We start from the raw sequence: 20530 nt of genomic DNA on the forward strand, positions 1-20530 counted from the left end.
CAGGATCCCTGGGTCTTGAGATCGAGCCCTGCCTCCGTCTCCTCTCTGGATGTGGAGCCTGCTTAAGATTCTCCCTGTGAACTGCCCCCTGCATCCTGCTCTCATGTGCTCTCTCTCTCTCTCTCAAAATAAATGAATAAAATCTTCAAAAAAAAAAAAAAAGAAAAATGTCATTCATTAACGTTATCTCATAAAATCCAACACTCTTCAAGGATGAGTTAACCTAGGCAACCAGACTCTCACATGTGTAGGACAAATTTAAAGGGACATTTTACTCTGAATTTCATCAGCCGATAAAAGGAGAGGTTGGGGTGGGAGTCAGTGACACAGTAACCAGGACACAGGCAAGTGAGAGGCAGCGAGGAGAGTGACCTGTGCGTGTGATTATGGGGCCTGAGGCAGACGTACAGCGACTGGGAGAGCAATGACAGACATCTAAAAAAAGAGGTTTAAGCAGGTTAGACTGGGTTCTTCACAGAGTCAGGGAATCGGGTGCTCTTACGAGGCTGGTAACAGAACTTTAAAGGGACTAGAACTCATAGGATCCCCTTTGGGTGACCCCCTCTCCCACTGTCCCAGGAAGGACAAAGCCAGGACATATCCAGTGTGGGTGGCCAGGATGGGCCCGGCTGTGCTGCTGTTGAGGATCTAGGCTGCAGGCCGAGGGTTTCTGAACCCGTCCAGGGGAACGCCATCTGCCCTCTTGGCCTTGCAGGGATCCTTTAACTCCCAAAGTTAATCTGAGACGTAAAGACAGACTTGGCTCTTCTATTCCTCAGAGGCCCTAGGGATTCTTTATAAAATTCTGAGTTATCTGTTAGAATGTTGAGACTCTTTTGTCTTAAAGGAGCTTGAGTTTCCCATTTTATTGTTTGGGTTTAGACCCATCAAGTCTAGACTGCGTTCTTTCAGAGTATAACCATTTTACCAACATCCCTACCCTACCAAGCAAATACCGCTAAAATCTGCACCATTTCTTTTCTTTTTTTTTAAATTGAAGTTCGATTTGCCAACATATAGTATAACACCCAGTGCTCATCCCATCAGGTGCCCTATTTGGTGCCCATCAACCAGTCACCCATGCCCCCCCCACCATTTCTAAAGGGGCCCTACAGACCCTTTTCTCTACCTTCTTATGTGCAATGTCTTTTCTAAGAAATGGATTCAGACCCATGGCAACTGATTTTAGGGTTAATATAAGAGGGAAATAGCTCCTACATCCCATAGTCTCTCATGAGGGAGGCTCTGAATTTCCTTCCAGACTTCTATGCTCCCTTACATCCTTTGGGGTACAGCCCTGTCCTTGGAGTCCAGCAGAGGTTTCCACTAGAACTAGTATTCTGGGGCCATCCTTACGTACAGGAATATGAGAGTGGAGAGGAATGTTAAGATGCTCCACATTGCTGAACAGTGCCTTAGGATCTGTAGGGAATCACTAGGTCATTTCTCCATTTCTTTAGGTAGAAAGAAAATTCTTATTTCAAGTTCAGGACACTCAACAACTATTCCCCAATTATAATCAGATCAGAGTAGTAGTGTTCTTCAGGATTCTCTGGTATTAACAACCTAGAGTCCTGACCAACATCTACTAGTACACACATGGTAGGTAAGGTGCAGAACTATATATTTTTTAAAAAGATCAATTTATTGAAAGAATACAAGCAGGGGGGAGGAGCAGAGGAAGAGGGAAAGATATCCTCAAGCAGATTCCCTGCTGAGCACACAGCCAGGGAGTGGGGCTTGGTACTGAGGACCTTGAGACCACGACCTGAGCCAAAATCAAGAGTCAGACACTTAACCGACTTAGTTACCCAGGTGCCCAGTGCGGAACTTTTAGTGAGTGAAGGAGATGTCACAGTGAGGGCATGGCGCCTATGAATTCTACTCTGAATGCTTAATGATAAGAATTTGACCAAAATGACAAGCTGCTTCTTATAAACGTTTGAGAAAATAATACTGTTACTCAGTCTAACATTCTTCCCAGGGTTCTGGAGAAGAGGTTATCTTTTTTTTTTTTTTTTTTAAAGATTTTATTTTTTAAATTTTTATTTATTTATAATAGTCACACACACACAGAGAGAGAGAGAGAGAGAGAGAGAGAGAGAGAGGCAGAGACACAGGCAGAGGGAGAAGCAGGCTCCATGCACCGGGAGCCCGACGTGGGATTCGATCCTGGGTCTTCAGGATCACGCCCTGGGCCAAAGGCAGGTGCCAAACCGCTGCGCCACCCAGGGATCCCAAGAGGCTATCTTTAATCCACAAAAGATATCTCCTGGCCAACAAGGGAGAGAAAATTCCTCCTCCCTGCACTGGACCTGGATTGTGATATTATGTCTCCAAAGTATGGGTAAAGGGAGGTCCAGAAGGTAAAGAAAGAACAGGTATGTCTAGTCACAGATACTAGTGAGAACTAGGATACATTCAGTAATTTTCTAAGAGTTGCCAACATTGAACCAAGCATAACGAGGCATGGCTTACTTGGGATTTTTCATATGAGCTTGGAGGTATAGTATGACTCTTTCTTAGCCCAGAGGGAAAAGTGAGTCAAAGGAAGTAAAAAAAAAAAAAAAAAAAAAAAGGAAGATGAAGAATTTGCAAAATTTTCAACTTTGAAAGTTATTAAAAAATAGTATTTACTTAAGATAACATCTTGGCCTTAGAAATTGTGTAGTTGTTCATTTACTTGCAGTTGTGGTCGCAAATTCTAGAATTTTGGAATATTTCCAGAGCTAAGAGAGTAAAATGACTGCACTCAACATTCATGAATAGGACAGCATCCTCACACAGCGCGGTGTAACAAGTCACCATGAGTCATTTCCTTTACCTGCACAAATTTGCCTTTAGTCTGTACGGTTTCTTGTTGCCAAATAGGAAATGCTCAATTAAATGTGTTGAATGAGTGAATGAATGAGATTATTACCCAACAAGTACAGGCTCTGTCATCCATTCTACAATTGTCAAACAAGTTCTGTGCTACAATCATGAGATGTGGCAGGTGTTTTCTCTTTTTTGTTTTTTCCCCTCAATTTTTATGGACAACAATTACAATTTTCAAAAATATTTCCCAAGGTAAGAGACTAAATCCCAATAAAAATACAGGCCAAGGATGGAAAATGTAATTTGTATGTGTAGCAGTTGACATTAGTGGTCTGAAAAGTGACAACTACCTGTTGGGTGACTTAATTCTGAACAGTTGCTTAAGAAAAGAAAAAAAAAAATGAGTAACGTTTCCTGAAAAGAAGCTCAGAAATATTTCTATCCTATTTTTGAAGTTTTGAGGGTAGCACTGATTTATATTACCAACAGCCAGAAAAACATGGACAAAGTCATTATTAACAAGAGAGTTGAGGAGGGCTTTGACACTGGAATTTGGAAACAAGGAAAGGAAGAAGAAGGAAGGATGGTGGAACTGATAACACAATCTTGTTATCACCAGGACCCAGGAGCTTTGGGAGCCGGGTCAATAAAAATGATTTTTAAAAGGTTACATAAAAAGAACGTTCCTTGGAAATTGCTATGGATAAATGTGTCAAGAATAATTCAAGGTCAAGATCACTTGCAGCCCAACTCACTAGTAAGAGATTCCCAGTGGACGCACCTGGGTCAGGAGCTCTCCTTTGTAGGGAATGAGGCCCCCGTCTAGATGAGCAAGTAACGGAAGCTGTGTTAGCAACTGTTCAGTTACCTCACTGCTTTGCTGATACGGATGGTGGACTTTGAAAATAGCATCATCATATAACATTATATGCTGAGTGGAAGCCACAGCATTATTTCATATCAATGTATCACAGCTGGAGAACCAAAGCAGTTTCCCATATATGAATTTATTCATGCATATGCTTTCTCTTTTTGACTCTTAACATTCATTCATTTATTCCACAAATCAAAGCAATATAAGGAGAGACCGATCTAGATTTGGATACTGCAATATGAAATTTCCCAGACCAGTGGCAGCAGGATCACCTGAGAATGTGCTAGATATGAAATCTGTAGTCTCCATCACAGAGCTACCAAATCAGAAATCCTGGAAGTCAGACCCAGCAATCTTATTTTAGCAAGCTCTCCAGGTAATTCCGATGCACATTAAAGTTTAGAAACCACTGTTCTAGATTACAGACCATCTACACTTAATGTTCTCTTTACTCTTTATCATTGCAATGGCTCCTTTGGCAATTTCATTTTCAAAAAGAAACAAAATGTAAAGGTTTAGAGGCACTCCAATTAAGAAAATAGAATTCCTTGTTAATCCAGTATTTTATTTTATTCTATTTTATTTTTAAATATTTTATTTATTTATTATGAGAGACACACAGAGAAAGAGAGAGGCAGAGACATAGGCAGAGGGAGAAGCAGGCTCCATGCAGGGAGCCAGATGTGAGGCTCGATCCCGGGTCTCCAAGATCACGCCCTGGGCCAGAAGGCAGACGCTTAACTGCTGAGTCACCCAGGTGTCCCACCAGTATTTTATTTTTTAAGTGTTATTTAAATGTAAAGCACTTTCACAAAGATTGTTACAAAAGTTATTTTTTACTTGTTTTATGTTCATAAACTGTGAGTAAATGTAGACTAAAGAATTGTGATTAAAAAAATTGTGATAAAAATATTGTGATAACTTAGCATGAATCCTAATATGAAACAATTGTTCAGTGATAATCTATATCATACAATCTAAGGTATATGAATTTTCAACATGTCTTGTAATCTGTCCTAACATAGTCCAAATATGGTAAAAAAAACTTACATATATTTGGCAAAGTTTAACATTTATCTGGCCAACAGCTGCTTGCTGTTTAATTGCTTAGCATTAGGAAATTAGAAAGTGGTGTGATTATCTACTTAAGGCCAAATATTAATTAGGATCAAATAAATATAGTCCCTTAGATCTCTGTGGTATCTAATCTATATAAGCATCTTGCAGTGATAACTCATAAATGATTAAACAAAGGCCAGATACATTAGAGGAATTTGCATCATATGCCAGAACTTAATTTTCTACTCAATTTACTTTTAAAAATGTTGATGGCATAAAAACACGTCAAAAGGACTTAGATATTATTTTAAATCAAGCCTTCTTCCTTATGCTTAAATATGAAGAAGCAATCACCACAAATGAAAGGACTTATAATTTCCTAAAATATGCACATTCTGGGGGGTATAAGATCATCATGAAAAGTCATAGAACCTTCTCTTCTTATCTCCTCTGAAGCCACATGAACATATCCCAAACTGGGATGTGTTCCTCCTTCATCATCTCCACAGAAATTAGAGATGTAATTATTCTGCTAAAAGGAAACAATAGAGGCTGTTCTCTAAAGATGAGCTGAACTGTTCTCCTTTCAAAAGAGAATGAGCTCTTTCATGTCAATAGAGACTCACTTAGAGAATGGAGCATTGGGGTGGAGAATCCTTTGATCTACAGGTCAGCAACATCGTAGGATCAATTTGGAGACGAAGTTGAGCTCTAGGAGTGGGTGACCACTCTGCAGCACATTTGGAGGGCACGTCAAGGCGACAGGTTACCTGCATAATTGTTCTGACTTTTTTTTTTTTTAAACTATACTTCCTGGTAAATGATGTAGAAAATGTGACCGAGCTGACAGTGATTCAGACAATCAACGATGAGAAATTGATTCTCACTGAACTGGGATAATGATCCCAGATTGTGAAATGAATGTGAAGTCAGTACGCGGTGCCATAGCCGAGAGGAAAATCAAGTTGTGTGATCCTTTAAGTGCCCTCGATAGAATCCTGGCTAGGTGAAGTCCAGGTGAAATGCAAATGTACAATGATATGACCATTCTTCTAGGAGAATATCATCTATTTCCACATGGATTACAATTCATCTGCCCTTTAAGGATACAGATGACTATGACAGTATTTCTGACCTTACTGATAAGTAAAGAAGTTCACCTGTTACGGTCACATAGACACAGGCCCAGATATAGGCCCTTCAGACTCATAAACCATGAGACCTTTACAGAGTGAGGAAATACGCAAGGGCAGAGGACTCTGTTATGCAAACCAACTTGGTAACCCCCCATAGAACAAAGATGAACTTAAATAGATTCATGTTATATTAAATAGACATTTAAGCTCTTTTTTCCTCCCTGCTCAGTTATAAAACAAACACATGTTTGGGGTAGGGAAGCTAGAGGACATGGACGAGCAACGAGATGAAACAGAAGGCACCCACCTCTCCCGAGTGGCTGCTCTCAACACTGTCCTTGAAAAGACACATGAATAAAACAAAAAGAGACCATACCAAGCACAATGCTCTGGAACCAACATTTTCTATATCCACACAAAAATTCAAAAATCGAACAGCATTTTGCCTGTGCTATTGGCCAGATCCCTGAAACAAAGGAATGAGACGTGCCCCCAGGACTCTCAGGAAACAGCGCTGGGAATCGAGGCCCAGGCTCACCTTTCAAGTCTTCTGCTCACTTTGAGATTCTGGGTAAGTGACCCGAATCTCTGTTTCTACACTTGTAAGATGAAACCACGGTCTTCTCAGATCCATTCATTCATGCCAAGCACACCGACTGACCACATACCGTGCACCACGTTCCTGTTTTCTGTCCAAAGGCAGGAAGGATTTTACAGCTTCCTCACTCACCTACAGGTTAGCAAAACTGCCCCCTTGCCCTGGAATAATCTTTCACCCGTGTTGGCTCAGCTCCCACTTATGCTCTATCTCGATTTAAAATACCTTTCAGGGATCCCTGGGTGGCGCAGCGGTTTGGCGCCTGCCTTTGGCCCAGGGTGCGATCCTGGAGACCCGGGATCGAATCCCACATCAGGCTCCCGGTGCATGGAGCCTGCTTCTCCCTCTGCCTGTGTCTCTGCCTCTCTCTCTCTCTCTCTCTGTGTGACTATCATAAATAAATAAAAAAAAAATTAAAAAAAATAAAATAAAATAAAATACCTTTCATTGGGAAGCTCTCCGTCAACCCCAGAGCAATGTAGGAGTCTCTAGACCTGTGTCACCACAATCTACCACTAGGCATTTGTCCTACTTTGTAATCGTTGTTGTTTGTTGGCAAGCTTGTGATTGTTTTCACTCCTCCCCGCGTCCCCAGAGCCTGCACATGTTATAATCCTGGTATTAGTTAATTAAATGAAGTGATCTCAAAACCTTACATTTTCCTTTCCTGAAGAGTATCTAATGACATTCAGGTAGGAGGCAAGCCAGGATAGTGATAAGAAAATGGACTCCTTCATGTTCTAACAAACAGATGAACACAGATGAACCTAAAGATCTTTTCGAGGGTATGGGAGGTACATTCTCAAATGCAACTGCTCTTCAAGGATAAACTTCTGGGGTTTTGAAAAAGAAAAACTGTATGTTGTTACCTATAAAAAAAAACTGCTGCAGGCAGCTCTTACTTCCTAGAGATGCTCATGAAATATGAGAGGACGGGAACCACACTCATAGAAAAGCTAGATTAGTCCTTCCCAGTTTAGAGATAATGTAGCTTGGCATATGCCAACTTTTTGGATTGGCTCTGCCACTAATTCTGGGCCGTTCTGCTTATTGCTTCTATTTCTAGCTGGCAGAGGGCTTCAAAGTTCAGCCTTTCCTGTGTTCCAATTAATTAAGATTTATAGCTACTTCTCATATACTAGAACTTGCACCTCGATACTTACTTTTCATGTATCCCTCCCTATCCGTTGCAAGAAAGATTTCGGTTGGTTCCCTAAAATTATGTTATTACTAGTCACAATTCCTCCCAGGGAAAATTAATTCTGTGCCCCAGTGAGGCTGAAGGAAGTTGGGTAAAAACTACCTTTTATGGGCCACCTACATGTGAGGTCTGCTGCAGGCATGGGGCTACACCGAAGAGAAGCAAGCTCTGCTCTTAGCAGAGGCCTCGTTCGGTTTCCCTCACCCTTAGTTACTTAGGCCTGGCTACAATATTAGGAAGGTATTCACAACCTCTTATTGAGGTAAAAGCAGAGCACAGAGCAGTACATACAGTAAGGGGCTGTAACGTGTCAGAAACGATCATTAGAAAGGACAGACGGACACCAAAAGTCAGAGACAATTCTCCTTGTTGGATATCGGGAAGACACTTCTCCCCTTCCTTTTCTTAGAGCATTTACTTTAGAAGATTCTCACTGTAAGAAGTACTTTAACCTCTCTCTCCTTGACATATGTAGAAATCCTTTTGAGACCTTGGTAGGTCTTTCTTCTGCTTTATGATCCCGGAATGTCTTTCTCAAGGGCCTGGGAGCCATCCCCGATGAAGGGAAACGGCGAGGGAGGTAACACCCGTCTCCCAGTCTCTGCGGGAAGGTAGGAGCCTAATTGTGGTGGGCACCTTGTTCCAAGTTGCAAAGCTACCTCCTCTCATGAAGATATGAGGCTTGCTTTTCCTCCCGAGAAAGCCAATAAGCTAACACACGAAGCCACTCCAATTACCGGGTGATATTAGGATGAACTGTGTGTCACCAAAGCTGCTGTCAAATCTGCATGGAAGAACAGTCATCGTTTATCTCAAAAACATGTATGCAATGGGTTGTATCTGCTCGGCTAGGAAGGGGGCGAGATGCCTTCTTGTTTCTTCAGTCTCTTAGTGGACTGTCTGGCTTAATGCTTATTCAATAATAAAAGTGTTTCCTTTCTCTACTGTCTTCAGAAAGGACGTTTGTGGGTTGGGAGATTTTTGTCTTTAATTATATTTCCTCAACGAAAGACACTAGTTTGGCGTATGCCAACATCACAAATATGTACATATTTGTGAATATATATTTAGATACTCATGTATTTTGAATATTTAGGTATACATCAATGTATATTTATATATAAATCACATATATATGATGCTTTTTTAAATGATGATGTATTATTCTTATAACGAGAAGTAAATGCAGTGGTTTTCATTTAGGGGGAGACCATAGACCAAACTGGCACCTAAGATACTCATTGAGATAATGGCCCAGATCTGGACACCTCATAGACCTCATCATTGGGGGAGACTCATCAGAAAGGCATCTAGAGTCAAACTACGTGTGGTGTCCTCAGCCAGGATACAGTCTCCTCTTTCTCCATTCATCATCACAAGTCATTGTCTTAAATTAGGGGGCTGAACAGCACCCCTAAGGGAAAAAAATTTAGTCCGTGTGGACCAGAATCTGATTTTAAGTCCAAGGTTGCTGCTCCTTGCTCCGGACCCTCAGTCATCATCCCTGGCCATGGCAATGGCTTGAATGGACTGGACGCCTGCGAGTCTGCTGGTCTGCCCTCCTGTGTCCGCCTTGGAACTCCAGGGTTTTCCTCTTCTCATTCAGGCTCTCTGAGAAGGAGCTCCACAATGGAGTTGCTTGGGCTCTGCTTCCAGCCCAGCGCCCGCAGGCATTTAAGAGCCAGGGAGGCTGTGGGTGGGGAGTGGCCTAGCAAAGCAGCCGAGAGCCTCACAGGGAACCTGGCACCTGCTCTCCCAGATAGGGCTCTGCACTCAGCTGCCAGGTTTCTTCCCTAGACACCATTGTTGCCTCTCAGGGGCTCCCTATTGCTTCTCTTTAGGTTCTAGCATCCATTGGGCCCACCTTCCTTAGGTTATCATCTGCTGCTTTGAACCCTAACTGTAAATAGGTTTCGAGTTCCCTCCCCTTTCCTTGGAATCCTAGGCTTATACAGTTTGAGGAACAAATCTGAGCCGCTGCCACAAGTGTCCCAGAATATTCTATGATAGTTAAGCAGCTCCTTGCAGTCTACAACAGTTTGCAGGCTGGCATGTCAGAAGCCACAAAGGACTTCTAAGACTGTCTGCATTCCAGCCAGGAAAAGTCCCAGGGTGTCTAACTTGAACAAAACACACTGCATGGTTAAAACAGAAACTTGGTATCCAGAGGTGGCAGGACGGAGACACAGTCATATAGATATACTCAAAGGAAAAAGGAAATAAAATCAATGAATCTTAAACATATCCGAATATATTTCAAGGTTATATTTTTGTAATTCTGTGCCTCATCCATAAAAATATAGTTCATTTAATAAAAAAATCCTTCTGAGTGTAAGAAATGAGTCATTTGGATATTTTCTCACTTTTGGTCTTTGAAAATCCTTGGTTAAAAGAGTCAGAATTACCATACAGAAGAAAAAAATAAGAAACTAAGTAAGCCTTGCACTTTGCCTTTACTGATTCCTAAAATAGGAGGGTGACACAGGTCAACTTAAACTATTTGCCATGGTATTTTGCCCAGAAGTTGAAAACATTTAAATGAGCTTTGTGTGGCGACACCAACCATAGCCTGATCTTGAATTTTGTGTTTTTTTTTTTTTTGTAGCCATGTAATAAATACGCTTTGCTTTTCTTTTGACCAAAGATATAGTTCATGGACTAAAGCACTTGAAAGTAGAGAACACAGAGTGAGATAAAAGAATTCCAGAAAGGAGAAGGTGAACAATACATGCAGACACAGCCAGAAGTTTAAGCACAAAGGAGAAACAACCAGATTTTCTCCCCCTGAGCTGCTAGAAGACATCCAATCCATTTAAGACTCTACCAGATGCTGTCAGCAGGGGCACTTAGGAGTCCGCACCAGAGAATCTACAGGATTTCAACGTTACTCGCTGGGGAATACTCCTTAGCATACGGTTTTATTATTAGATAAATTTAGCAATGATTGTTTAATTGTGATACTCTTCTGCAGTCATGTCTCTTTTTTTCAATTCTATACTGAATGAGAGTTGCATATAAATAAATTCTGAATTTTAGATCATTTAACTAAACTCTATGCAGTTTTTGCAGTGAGGCACACTCTACTTCCCATATTTAGCACAGGGAAAGTTTGCCTGGAATATAAATCTTAGTGGAACTTTTAAAAATATGCAGATGATAGGAAATACCTGTCTATAATATGCATTCAAGTCAGTCGGCTCCGAAATCCTCTTGCGATGATCAGAGACACCCAGACTTGTTTAATGTGTTCAGGCTCAAGCTAAGAGACGGTCAAACCACAATCACTTGGACTCGTATACCCGTTCAAAGAGATTTCCTCTGACAGCGTGGAACACGTATCTCCTCTATGTGTGAGGACATTAGGTCCTACCTGTAGTCCTCATGCCCTACAGTGACTATGATATTATTAAAAAACATTTTACTGGCAAGAAAACTGAAATGCACAGCAGTGGGGTGGCCTGGTCTGTCTGCATGTTAGCGATGTCCAGAGCATGAAGTGCACTCCATGCTCCCGGGGGGTATCTGTGACACCCTTTCACCTCAATGCGGCTAAGCAGAGACCCTACATTCTGACTGCTGAAAACACAATGCTGTGGTTCTTGCCCAGACACCTTGCCCTTCTTGTCTAAAACTAATCTAAGTACGTTGAAAACACTGGTTTCAACATATTTATACAAAACATTAGCACAATCCAAACAGTATACAGTAAGATGTGAACGTCTCCCGGCTCCTATGGCCTTCCAGTCCCATTCCTCAGGGGCACCAGTGCCAACAGGTTGGTGTGTCTCTTTCCAGGCCTTTCTTCTATGCCTATATACACATGTAGTGTTTTTACAAGGATGATATAATGCTCTGCATAGAGTTCTGGAACTTGCTTTTGCATTCCTAAGTTGGAAATGAGACATGAACAGTCTGTTTACTATAAGGAGTGATAGATCAAAGATGAAAATATCGTATGTTAAAAAGGTATTTCAGATTCTAGAAGAAAGGCCTGGACAAGTCAGAAATCAGCCATTACGAGACACGGATTCAAAAAATTCTTCTTCAAGTTATGTGTGGCCTACTTTCTTCTAGGTTAAGAGAAGTAAAACACAACACCTAACTGTATCCAAAAATAAATGCCAAACATCTAACCACATTGTACACCACCTTATATTATGGCCCCTTTGTTTTCCATAATAGTATCTTCTAGTCTATATATCTCTTGGAATGGAAATACCATTTAGACTAAATATTCTATTTAAGGAAACAATAAATTCAGTGTTTAAAGCCCTCCTTCATTCTGGTATATTCAGCCAAGCATCTAATATTGACTCCTGTGTTTCCTTTCTTACTTTTACCCAATGCACCTCTTCAGCTAAAGCTTAAAAGTGCCTATAGGTTTAGGAACATTTAGGATATATCGGTATAAAATTTTCAATTTCAAGTTGCTTTAGAGTATGATGGAAAGGAAACGAGTAATTCTTAAAGTCCAGGAAATAAAGGCTGTATTTCAATAGGGACTACTTCTAGGGTGAAGCAGTAATAGTTCATCCATTTCTTATGATCTTATTGCTTGAAATTACAAATGTCTAACAACCCAATGGAAGGAAAACGTGTCGTCTTGGAGTATAGCTGACAGACACACAGACATAGCTTCAGATGCACTACACAGTGATCCAGTAACTGGGTATGTTACACTGTGTAACAAGGGTGGCGCAAGGGTGGCGCAAGGGTGGCGACCATCCATTACCATATGACGCTCTTACAAACCACTGACTATATCCTCTTGCTCTATCTTTTATCCCTGTGCCTTACTCATCCATAAAGAGGTCTGTGTCTCCCACTCCCCTCCCCCCCATTTTGCTCATCCTCCTACCACTCCCCTCTCCAGCAATCATCAGTTTGTTCACAAACAGAAGGAAAATTTTAACATCTCACATAATTGTGGGCTATGTGTTCATGATCTCAAAAAAAAAAAAAAAAACCCACACCAAATGACTCATTTTTTTTTTCACTGAACTGTCTTTTTTTTAGGCATTGTCATAGAAAATTCAAGGTTAATAGGAAGAAGGAAATTCATTTTCTGAAATCCTTAAATTAAATGCAATTACTATGGAAAGAACTAGATTTTAGTGCTGACATTCCCAGATTTATAATTCACTCTTTTATAGCAGCATGACAAACAAACCTTGCTCACCTTCCTATAATAACTTTAAAAATGGGATTGTCGGCTGTATTTATCAACCCTTTCATTTCCCAGCATAATTATAGCATACATCCCAAATAGAAAAGTTGTTTTTAACCTATGTAAAAAAACACAATTGAAAGAGTAATACTTTCTCCTCCCCCCCCCACCCTGTTTCCCCACCTGCTGATAGGACAGATCTGCATTGTTTCTTCACATGATTGTGCAATCTTTCACAAACAATCTTAGTCCTAATGGTTCCATTTCAATAACATCCACTATCTGCTGTATATTTTTAAATGGCTTATGGTAAAGCCAGGAGCTCTTTTACAGAGAGATGTTATGATTATCTTAGTAACTGTTGTTAACAGAATTCTATATGTACAAATATTCAAGGGCAAGTCCTTCCTTCTGAGATTGTAGCTAATCTGACAAATTTAAGTGATAATAATACCGGAAGGAACAGAAACACAGAGCTCAACAAGATAAGCTGTTATGTGTGAAACTAGGACTAAGATGTGGTCGAAACCAACCTACTGGGCAGCCCGGGGGCTCAGCGGGTTAGCGCCGCCTTCAGCCCAGGGTGTGATCCTGGGTCCTGGGATCGAGTCCCATGTCAGACTCCCTGTGTCTCTCATGAATAAATAAATAAAATCTTTTAAAAAAATATTTATTTATTTATTTATTTATTTATTTATTTATTTATTTATGAGAGAGAGAGAGAGAGAGACAGAGAGAGAGGCAGAGACCCAGGCAGAGGGAGAAGCAGGCTTCATGCCAGGAGCCTGACTTGGGACTCAATACCGGGACTCCAGGATCGCACCCTGGGCCAAAGGCAGGCACCAAACTGCTGAGCCACCCAGGGATCCCCAAATAAATAAAATCTTAAAAAAAAAAACAAAACAACTTACTTGGGCCATTCATAAAAGTACTTAAATTTAAGAATCTTAAAACTAATTTATCCTGAAATTCTATACAGCTACATGGTTTTTCATTTTCTACATGGAATGAGTATAGAAAGGGAAAATACTACCAAACTTTAACTATTTGTATTAAAAATAAAAAAGAGGCAATAAATTTATGGCAAAGAATCTACATCTTCAATGCCTGGCTTTCGTGTAATCCGCTTGGAAGAGATGTGCTCATTTGGATAATGGCTTTCATTTGTTTTTCTTTTTGACATTCTGAGAATTCAGACAGAACAATTCATCCACACTCTGTTTGAGCTAAGCAGCTGTAAAATGTCCTCATCTGAAACTCTTTCTAGTCTCTTCCCTAGGATCCTCAAATATTCTAGGAACAGATAATTTTCCAACCCAACGAGAAGTACCAATGTAAGTAGAGCAATCCATTCTTTAAAATTCTGATAAGCTCCACCTTCACCTCAACTCTGGAAAATCTCCTCTTGAGACCTACCATCCCTCCCCCCACCAAATAACACTTTTGGTGTTATTTGGTGTTATTACACTCCCTTGATCACTAGACTGTCTCCTAAAGGACCTAAAGCCAATAGGCCTCAAGTTATAAGCAGGATGATGAACTTCTTAGGCAAAGAATTGTGCACCGTTTATGCACAGACCCATCCACGAAATCCTGACCACTCTATAAGCACCATGTCCATACACAATTAGCTCATTAAATGGAAGAGCTCTGTGGCCTCCTCATAAGACAATAGGATATGCATAACAGCATGTGCGTGAAACCAATGGTAAATCTGTCTTTTCTTGACTTGATGAGGCAAATCCAGCTGCGCAAGGAGCCAGAGCTGCTGAAAAGCATAGGTCCTTGCTTGGGGTGGTAAGAACTGCTACCCTCTCTTTCCAGGCTACAGGTCCTCCATTTTCTAAGTCTCGGTTTGGGGAGAATGGAAGATGCATAAATAATGCCCAGATGATGACAACAGCAAATAATTTCCAGGAGAACCAGGGTGCTAAGCATTGTGATAGCATCTTCCATGGCTAAGGAAGAACTCCAAGCATTCATAGCCTTCACTAATATGATTCTTATAATTACTAGGGGGGGCAAAAATTAGCTGTAACTTTTATCAAATACTAGAATTTCTATTTTGGAGAAAGAGAAATACAACATGGATTATAGTTGTCAGATATAAAGTTACAAAGCATATATAATTTTTATATATAATATATATTATTATCATATTATCTTGTCTACTATCCAGTGGGGTAGTCACTGACTTATACTATAAATAGGGTAATCTCTCTGGAATGCAATTAAACCATAGTATCAAGAATTGTGGAAGCATTTACTTTTTTTATGCTTAGTAACTGCCTGTCAAGGATTCTCTAATAAAGAAATGATAAAAATAAAAATAATATGTATGAAAAATATGAATGATACATATCTGTTCATATCATATCTATTCATCCATTTGTCATTGTTTATAGTAGCTTAGATATATAATCAAAATATATATAGAGAGAATATAGAGAGTCAAAAATAAAACATTTATTCAATGGAATATTAGGCATACCGTTTAAGTACCATGATCATTAGGAATCATCACTGAAATGAGGAAATGTTCAAAATAACTCCTAGAGTAAACTGGATGCATAATTCTATGTAAAATATACAAATATAAAATAATAAAAATTGGCCTCAAAGGAATATAACTTTTTTTTAAAGTGAATATCCCTGGAGTGAATAGTGATATGTACTTTCTAAATTTTCCAAAGTAAACATTTACTACCTTTTTTTTTTTTTTTTTTTTAAGTAGACTCCGTGCCCAGTGTAGAGCTTGAACTCATAACCTTGAGGTCAAGACCTGAGCAGAAATCAAGAGCTGGACATCGAACCTACTAAGCCACCCAGGCACCCCAATATTTACTACTTTTAAAACAAGAATAAAAAAAGAAAGAAAAGAAATGCATGGCTATCTACTAAATTCATTGTGCTGCTGCCCTTCATCTGTAACATAAAGTTCAAGTTGGCTAGGCTCACGTTAAAGCCCTTGTAATCCAATCATGTCTTATCAGCCCAATGTTATTTCTAAGGAATACCCAACTCTGTCTTTGATGGTCACCAGGCCTGTCATGGGCCATCTAGATTTGACTTGTGCTCTTCTGACAATTCTACAAAAGTCTTTTTGGACTCTCATTCCAATTGATTCAGCAAAAATAATTTAGAAGGAAGCCCTGCTGAGAACAAGAATCCCATCAATATTTGTTAAATGAATGAACAATCACTACTGTGGTCATAATAGTAACGGCAAGTAACATTTATTGAAAGCTTTGTATTTATAAGAATGCACTGTGCCAACTTCATTGATCTCATTTAATACTTTGAACAATCCTCCATTTCACCGGTGAAAAAACAGAGCCTCAGGTAGGTTCTGTATATCTTCCAAGGAGGTACAGCCAGTGTTGACTTGGGATTCAAATCCCGCGGTGTCTGATACCAGTATGCTCTTACACTACCAAATTCGCTAATGGAAATCGTTCTGCCTATGATATATTTTTATTAATTAATCTAGCTGAATATCCATGAAGCTAAGTAAAAATGATGCGTTGAATTACAAAGTTTTCTTTCCATATAAAAATAGATACAAAAGCAATAAAAATTTTCTGTTGAATCTCATTACATAATGAAATGTTTACCTGTATAGGACCAGCCAATCTCTTCAACAAGTTTTCTTTGTTGTCTGTAGTATCCATAAGTCCAATCTACAACCAAGAAAAATCAATTGGTCAATGTGTAGAAAAATATATGTGACCAAATTAAATATAAATCGGATGCCCAAATCATTCATACCCCAGATGGTCCTCAGATACTCCTTCCCATGTCACCTTCCCCAAGATCCCCTGAATGCCAGCCACCATCATATAGTCTCTGTTTTTCCTGTTCTAGTAGTTGATGTTTTAAAGTTTAGGGGGCACATTAAAAAAAATTGAAGTTCTGGTAGGGATAAAGCAAATACTCGGGGTAAAGCAGGAGGAACCTAGAGGGATACATCCCCCCAAAAGATGGGTCAGAAAGAATAATTTGTCCCATCTCCAAATTTTTAATATTCCTCAAGTCAAACATCTAAGATCCTGTTGATTAGAGATACTTTTAGGTTTACAAAACAAGTTTGATCTATCAATGCACCCTAGGATACCCAGAGATTATCATGTTTTCAAAATTTGTTTCCTTTTTGCCAAAAATGAAATTAGTCACCTTGAGGAAATGAGAATTCAAATGTGTATATGTTGGCCGGGAGGAAAGCTATGTTAGACAGTGTAGGTGACTTTGTCTCTTAGAAGAACCTAGATCCCCGAGAGAGGTAATACAGTGGGAGATTTAGGCCTCATAAAAGAAGATGCCTCATGACCCCAAGAGAGTGGTTCTAGATCAAGAACACAGGGCAAGTGAGATAGAAAGGAAAATGGATGGAAGCCAAAATCTCGCTCTGCATAATTCAAAATGTTGCCAGGAGCCACCCCTGCACTCAAAAGAAACTGGGATGTGATGATGCAACCTCCTTTCTGTGCCACTGTCTGTTACTAACATTCGATTTCAGCTACATGGTAGGCAAAATAAATCTTTGTGAGCTAGCTTTAAAACCTGGTCACTCTTGACAAAGCATTCTGCAGAATAGCTAATTTACAAATAAACGCACAGGACATTACTTATTCATAAATGGAGTTTCTATCAATATGGCTTTCATTTGAATACAAGGATTTTATACTAGATCATACCATACCTGTATTTAAACATATATTAAACATTAAATATGTTAAATACATTTTATATATTAAAAATATATTATATATTATAATATATTTAATATGTTATATTAAATATACTATAATTTAATATATTATATTAAATACAATACATAATATATTAAATATATTTAAATATGGTATGGTATGATGTTTCATCATTTGGGAAAAAATTCTATTCTTATTCTTGCTACACAGTTGTTTTCTCTTTATTGACAATTCTCAATTTCAGGAATGTAAATATCTAAGGACACTGTGGAAATTATTTTCCTCTCGTCTGTGTCATATATTCCCTGGTTAGTACAGCATGGTAATAAATAACTGCTAAACTGTTTCATAAAAGCCAGAAAGCAGATCTGCTGTCAGAAATACATATTCTGAATCTATAGATTATTCAAAACCAAAACTTACTTTTAAGAAACAAAGATTTTCTTTTCGTTGTAGAACTTTGATTGGTCAGAAATATAGGTAACTATTCTATTGTCCATATAGCACATTACAGCACATATCTATTTTTATAACAGCTTTACTGAAACAAAATATATACATCATACAATGCACCCATTAGAGTATACAATTTAATCCTTTTCAGTATATTCACAGACTTCCGCAATCATTTCCACAATTTTAGAACATCTCCATCACTCCCATAAGAAACTCCAATCTTTGGCAGCCCCAAGCCACCCCCAATCCCATTGGTCTAGGCAACCACTATCTACTTGGTTTCTATACATTTGGACATTATAGACATTTCATACATCAGGATCACGCAATATAGGCTTTTGTGACTGGCCTCTTAAGTTCAGCACAACTACTGTTTTCAAGGTCCGTCCATGTTGTAGCCTACATCAGCATTTCCTTCCTTCTTTCTGGTCGCCTAATGGGACCTTACCGTACGGTAACCAAGATAGTCTTGAAGTTTCCTTCAGCTCCGTTAAAGTTTGGACAGGCTTCTTCCAGACTCTATGTCCCGGGTCCCCCTTTTCTGAGTACTTAGTTTAGAAAACCTGTCATTGTAAATTCCTTCTCTGGCCCTTTGAGATGTAAATCCTTTTTTTTTTTTTTTGAAAGCCACATGCCAGTTTTACAACCAGGAATATACCACTCAAAGACACGGGAGCCATCTCTTTGAAAGGAAACAGGACCCTTATCTCCCAGTTTCTGTGAAAGGGTAAAAGCTTAATTTTGGCGGGGTGCCTTGCTCCAAGTTGCAAAAACCAGTTCCTGTCAGGAAGATCCCAGTTTATTTTTCCTTTGGACAAAACCAATTAGCAAACAAATGGCTTATGACTCCTGCGAATATCATGCATTACTGTTCCACTGGGGCTCAACATCACCCTCAAAACAATGTACCCCTCTACTTCATCCAAGTTGAGTTCGGACTTGGTTCTGGCTTCTCTCCTCGTTGCAACAACCCTGAATAAAGTCTCCCTTGCTTGTTTAACTTTATCCAGTGAAATTTTTGTTTTGTTTTGACAACAGATATGCCACATTTTATTTATCCATTCTTTTTTTTTTAATAAATTTATTTTTTATTGGTGTTCAATTTGCCAACATACAGAATAACATCCAGTGCTCATCCTGTCAAGTGCCCTCCTTATCCATTCTTCAACTGATGGATACTTGGGTTGTTTCTTCCTTTTGGCCATCATGAACAATACTATTAATATTCATGCCTATGTTTTTTTTTTTTTTTACTTAAAAAGGAATATTAGGTTCCTAATTTATTTTTCAAATACAGTGGTTAACATAAAATGGTAGTTATTTAAGGTTAAATTCTGGGAGCAAGTGTTTCTTCATGATCAAGAAGTATATACAACTAGATGTTAGAAAGGGCTCCAAAGGTCATTTGACTGAGACTTTAACAGTCTACAAAAAAATGATTCCTAGAGATCAGGTAATTTACTCAGCCAAAATGTAAATGGTTTCTAGAAGAAGAAAGTGGCAAAATGGAAGCAACAAGGCATGGCTCCTGCCTTCTACTCCAGGGAGCCTTCTCCAATATCAAGGATCCCTAACGACCTTGACCTCTTGGTTACTCTCTTAAGGTGCTTTGCCCAAGGAGGAACCTCTATAGCATGTGTGCTTTCAAGAGAAACAAAATGAAACACAAAAATAAAAATTCAAGTGGCCTAGAATTTAACCCGGAGAAATTATTTGGACAAGTAGATTAAAGAGAATTGATTATACCTGTTTTGACCTGGCTGTCAGTTGAAATTTTCCTCTGAAATTTTGCACTGGCCGGAAGGAAAAGATGTATTGTCATTTATTACATGTCTTACATAGAAATATTTTTTAAAGGTAAGACATTTTTGTCATATAAATGGATTTGGAAGATTTCAGAAGATCAAAACCTACGCTTAACAAATAACCCATTGAAATAAATAAAACAGTAGGCTCTTGTTTTAATGATTCGGTCTAAAAGATGACAGCAAAATATCAGCAGATTTTAGCTTTCCTTGCAGGGCTTTATCACTACACAATGAGCATTTGTCCTTGGTTTTTAATTACTCACATTAAGAAAGCTTTATTCAATACAGGATTCCCAGGTGTTGGTAGCTCTCTTCAATTCCTTTATGTATTGTTCCCTTAATTGTTACTTCAAACAATCCGTTACACATTCATATGCTAATTACACAGTCCTTGGGCGTGAGAGAGTACCCCACTTTTAAAATTCTACTTAGAGGTCTGATAGATGAGATGTGATAGCTTCAATGAACAAGAAAAAAGAAGCGAGGTTCACTTTTTTGTTGTTGTATTATATACTTTGAAAACCAGTAAATCCTATATAAAATGAACCTATCAAAGTGCTTACATGTTTTTAAATCAATTAAAATAATGAAATATAGAATGTTTTTTTCCGGCTTCTGTGAATTTTAGTTTCTTTCACTTTTAATATTTTGTTTCTTTCAATTTAAAAGTATTTGCCCGGTCTGTTTCGGTGTGAGTGTTTTATA

At 39.0% G+C, this 20530-nt stretch overlaps 1 protein-coding gene across 1 annotated transcript in view; it reads right to left on the reverse strand.

The window, feature by feature from the left end:
* The window catches only part of PTPRZ1 (protein tyrosine phosphatase receptor type Z1), a 159787-nt gene that overhangs the window by 104275 nt on the left and 34982 nt on the right, over positions 1 to 20530 (reverse strand). Inside the window, exon 2 of the mRNA XM_072783268.1 lies at positions 16467 to 16532. Coding sequence (XP_072639369.1) covers positions 16467 to 16532 — 66 coding nt within the window. The remainder of the gene's footprint in view (positions 1 to 16466; positions 16533 to 20530) is intronic.

Source organism: Canis lupus, chromosome 18, assembly GCF_048164855.1.
Source record: "Canis lupus baileyi chromosome 18, mCanLup2.hap1, whole genome shotgun sequence".
Lineage (NCBI taxonomy): Eukaryota > Metazoa > Chordata > Mammalia > Carnivora > Canidae > Canis > Canis lupus.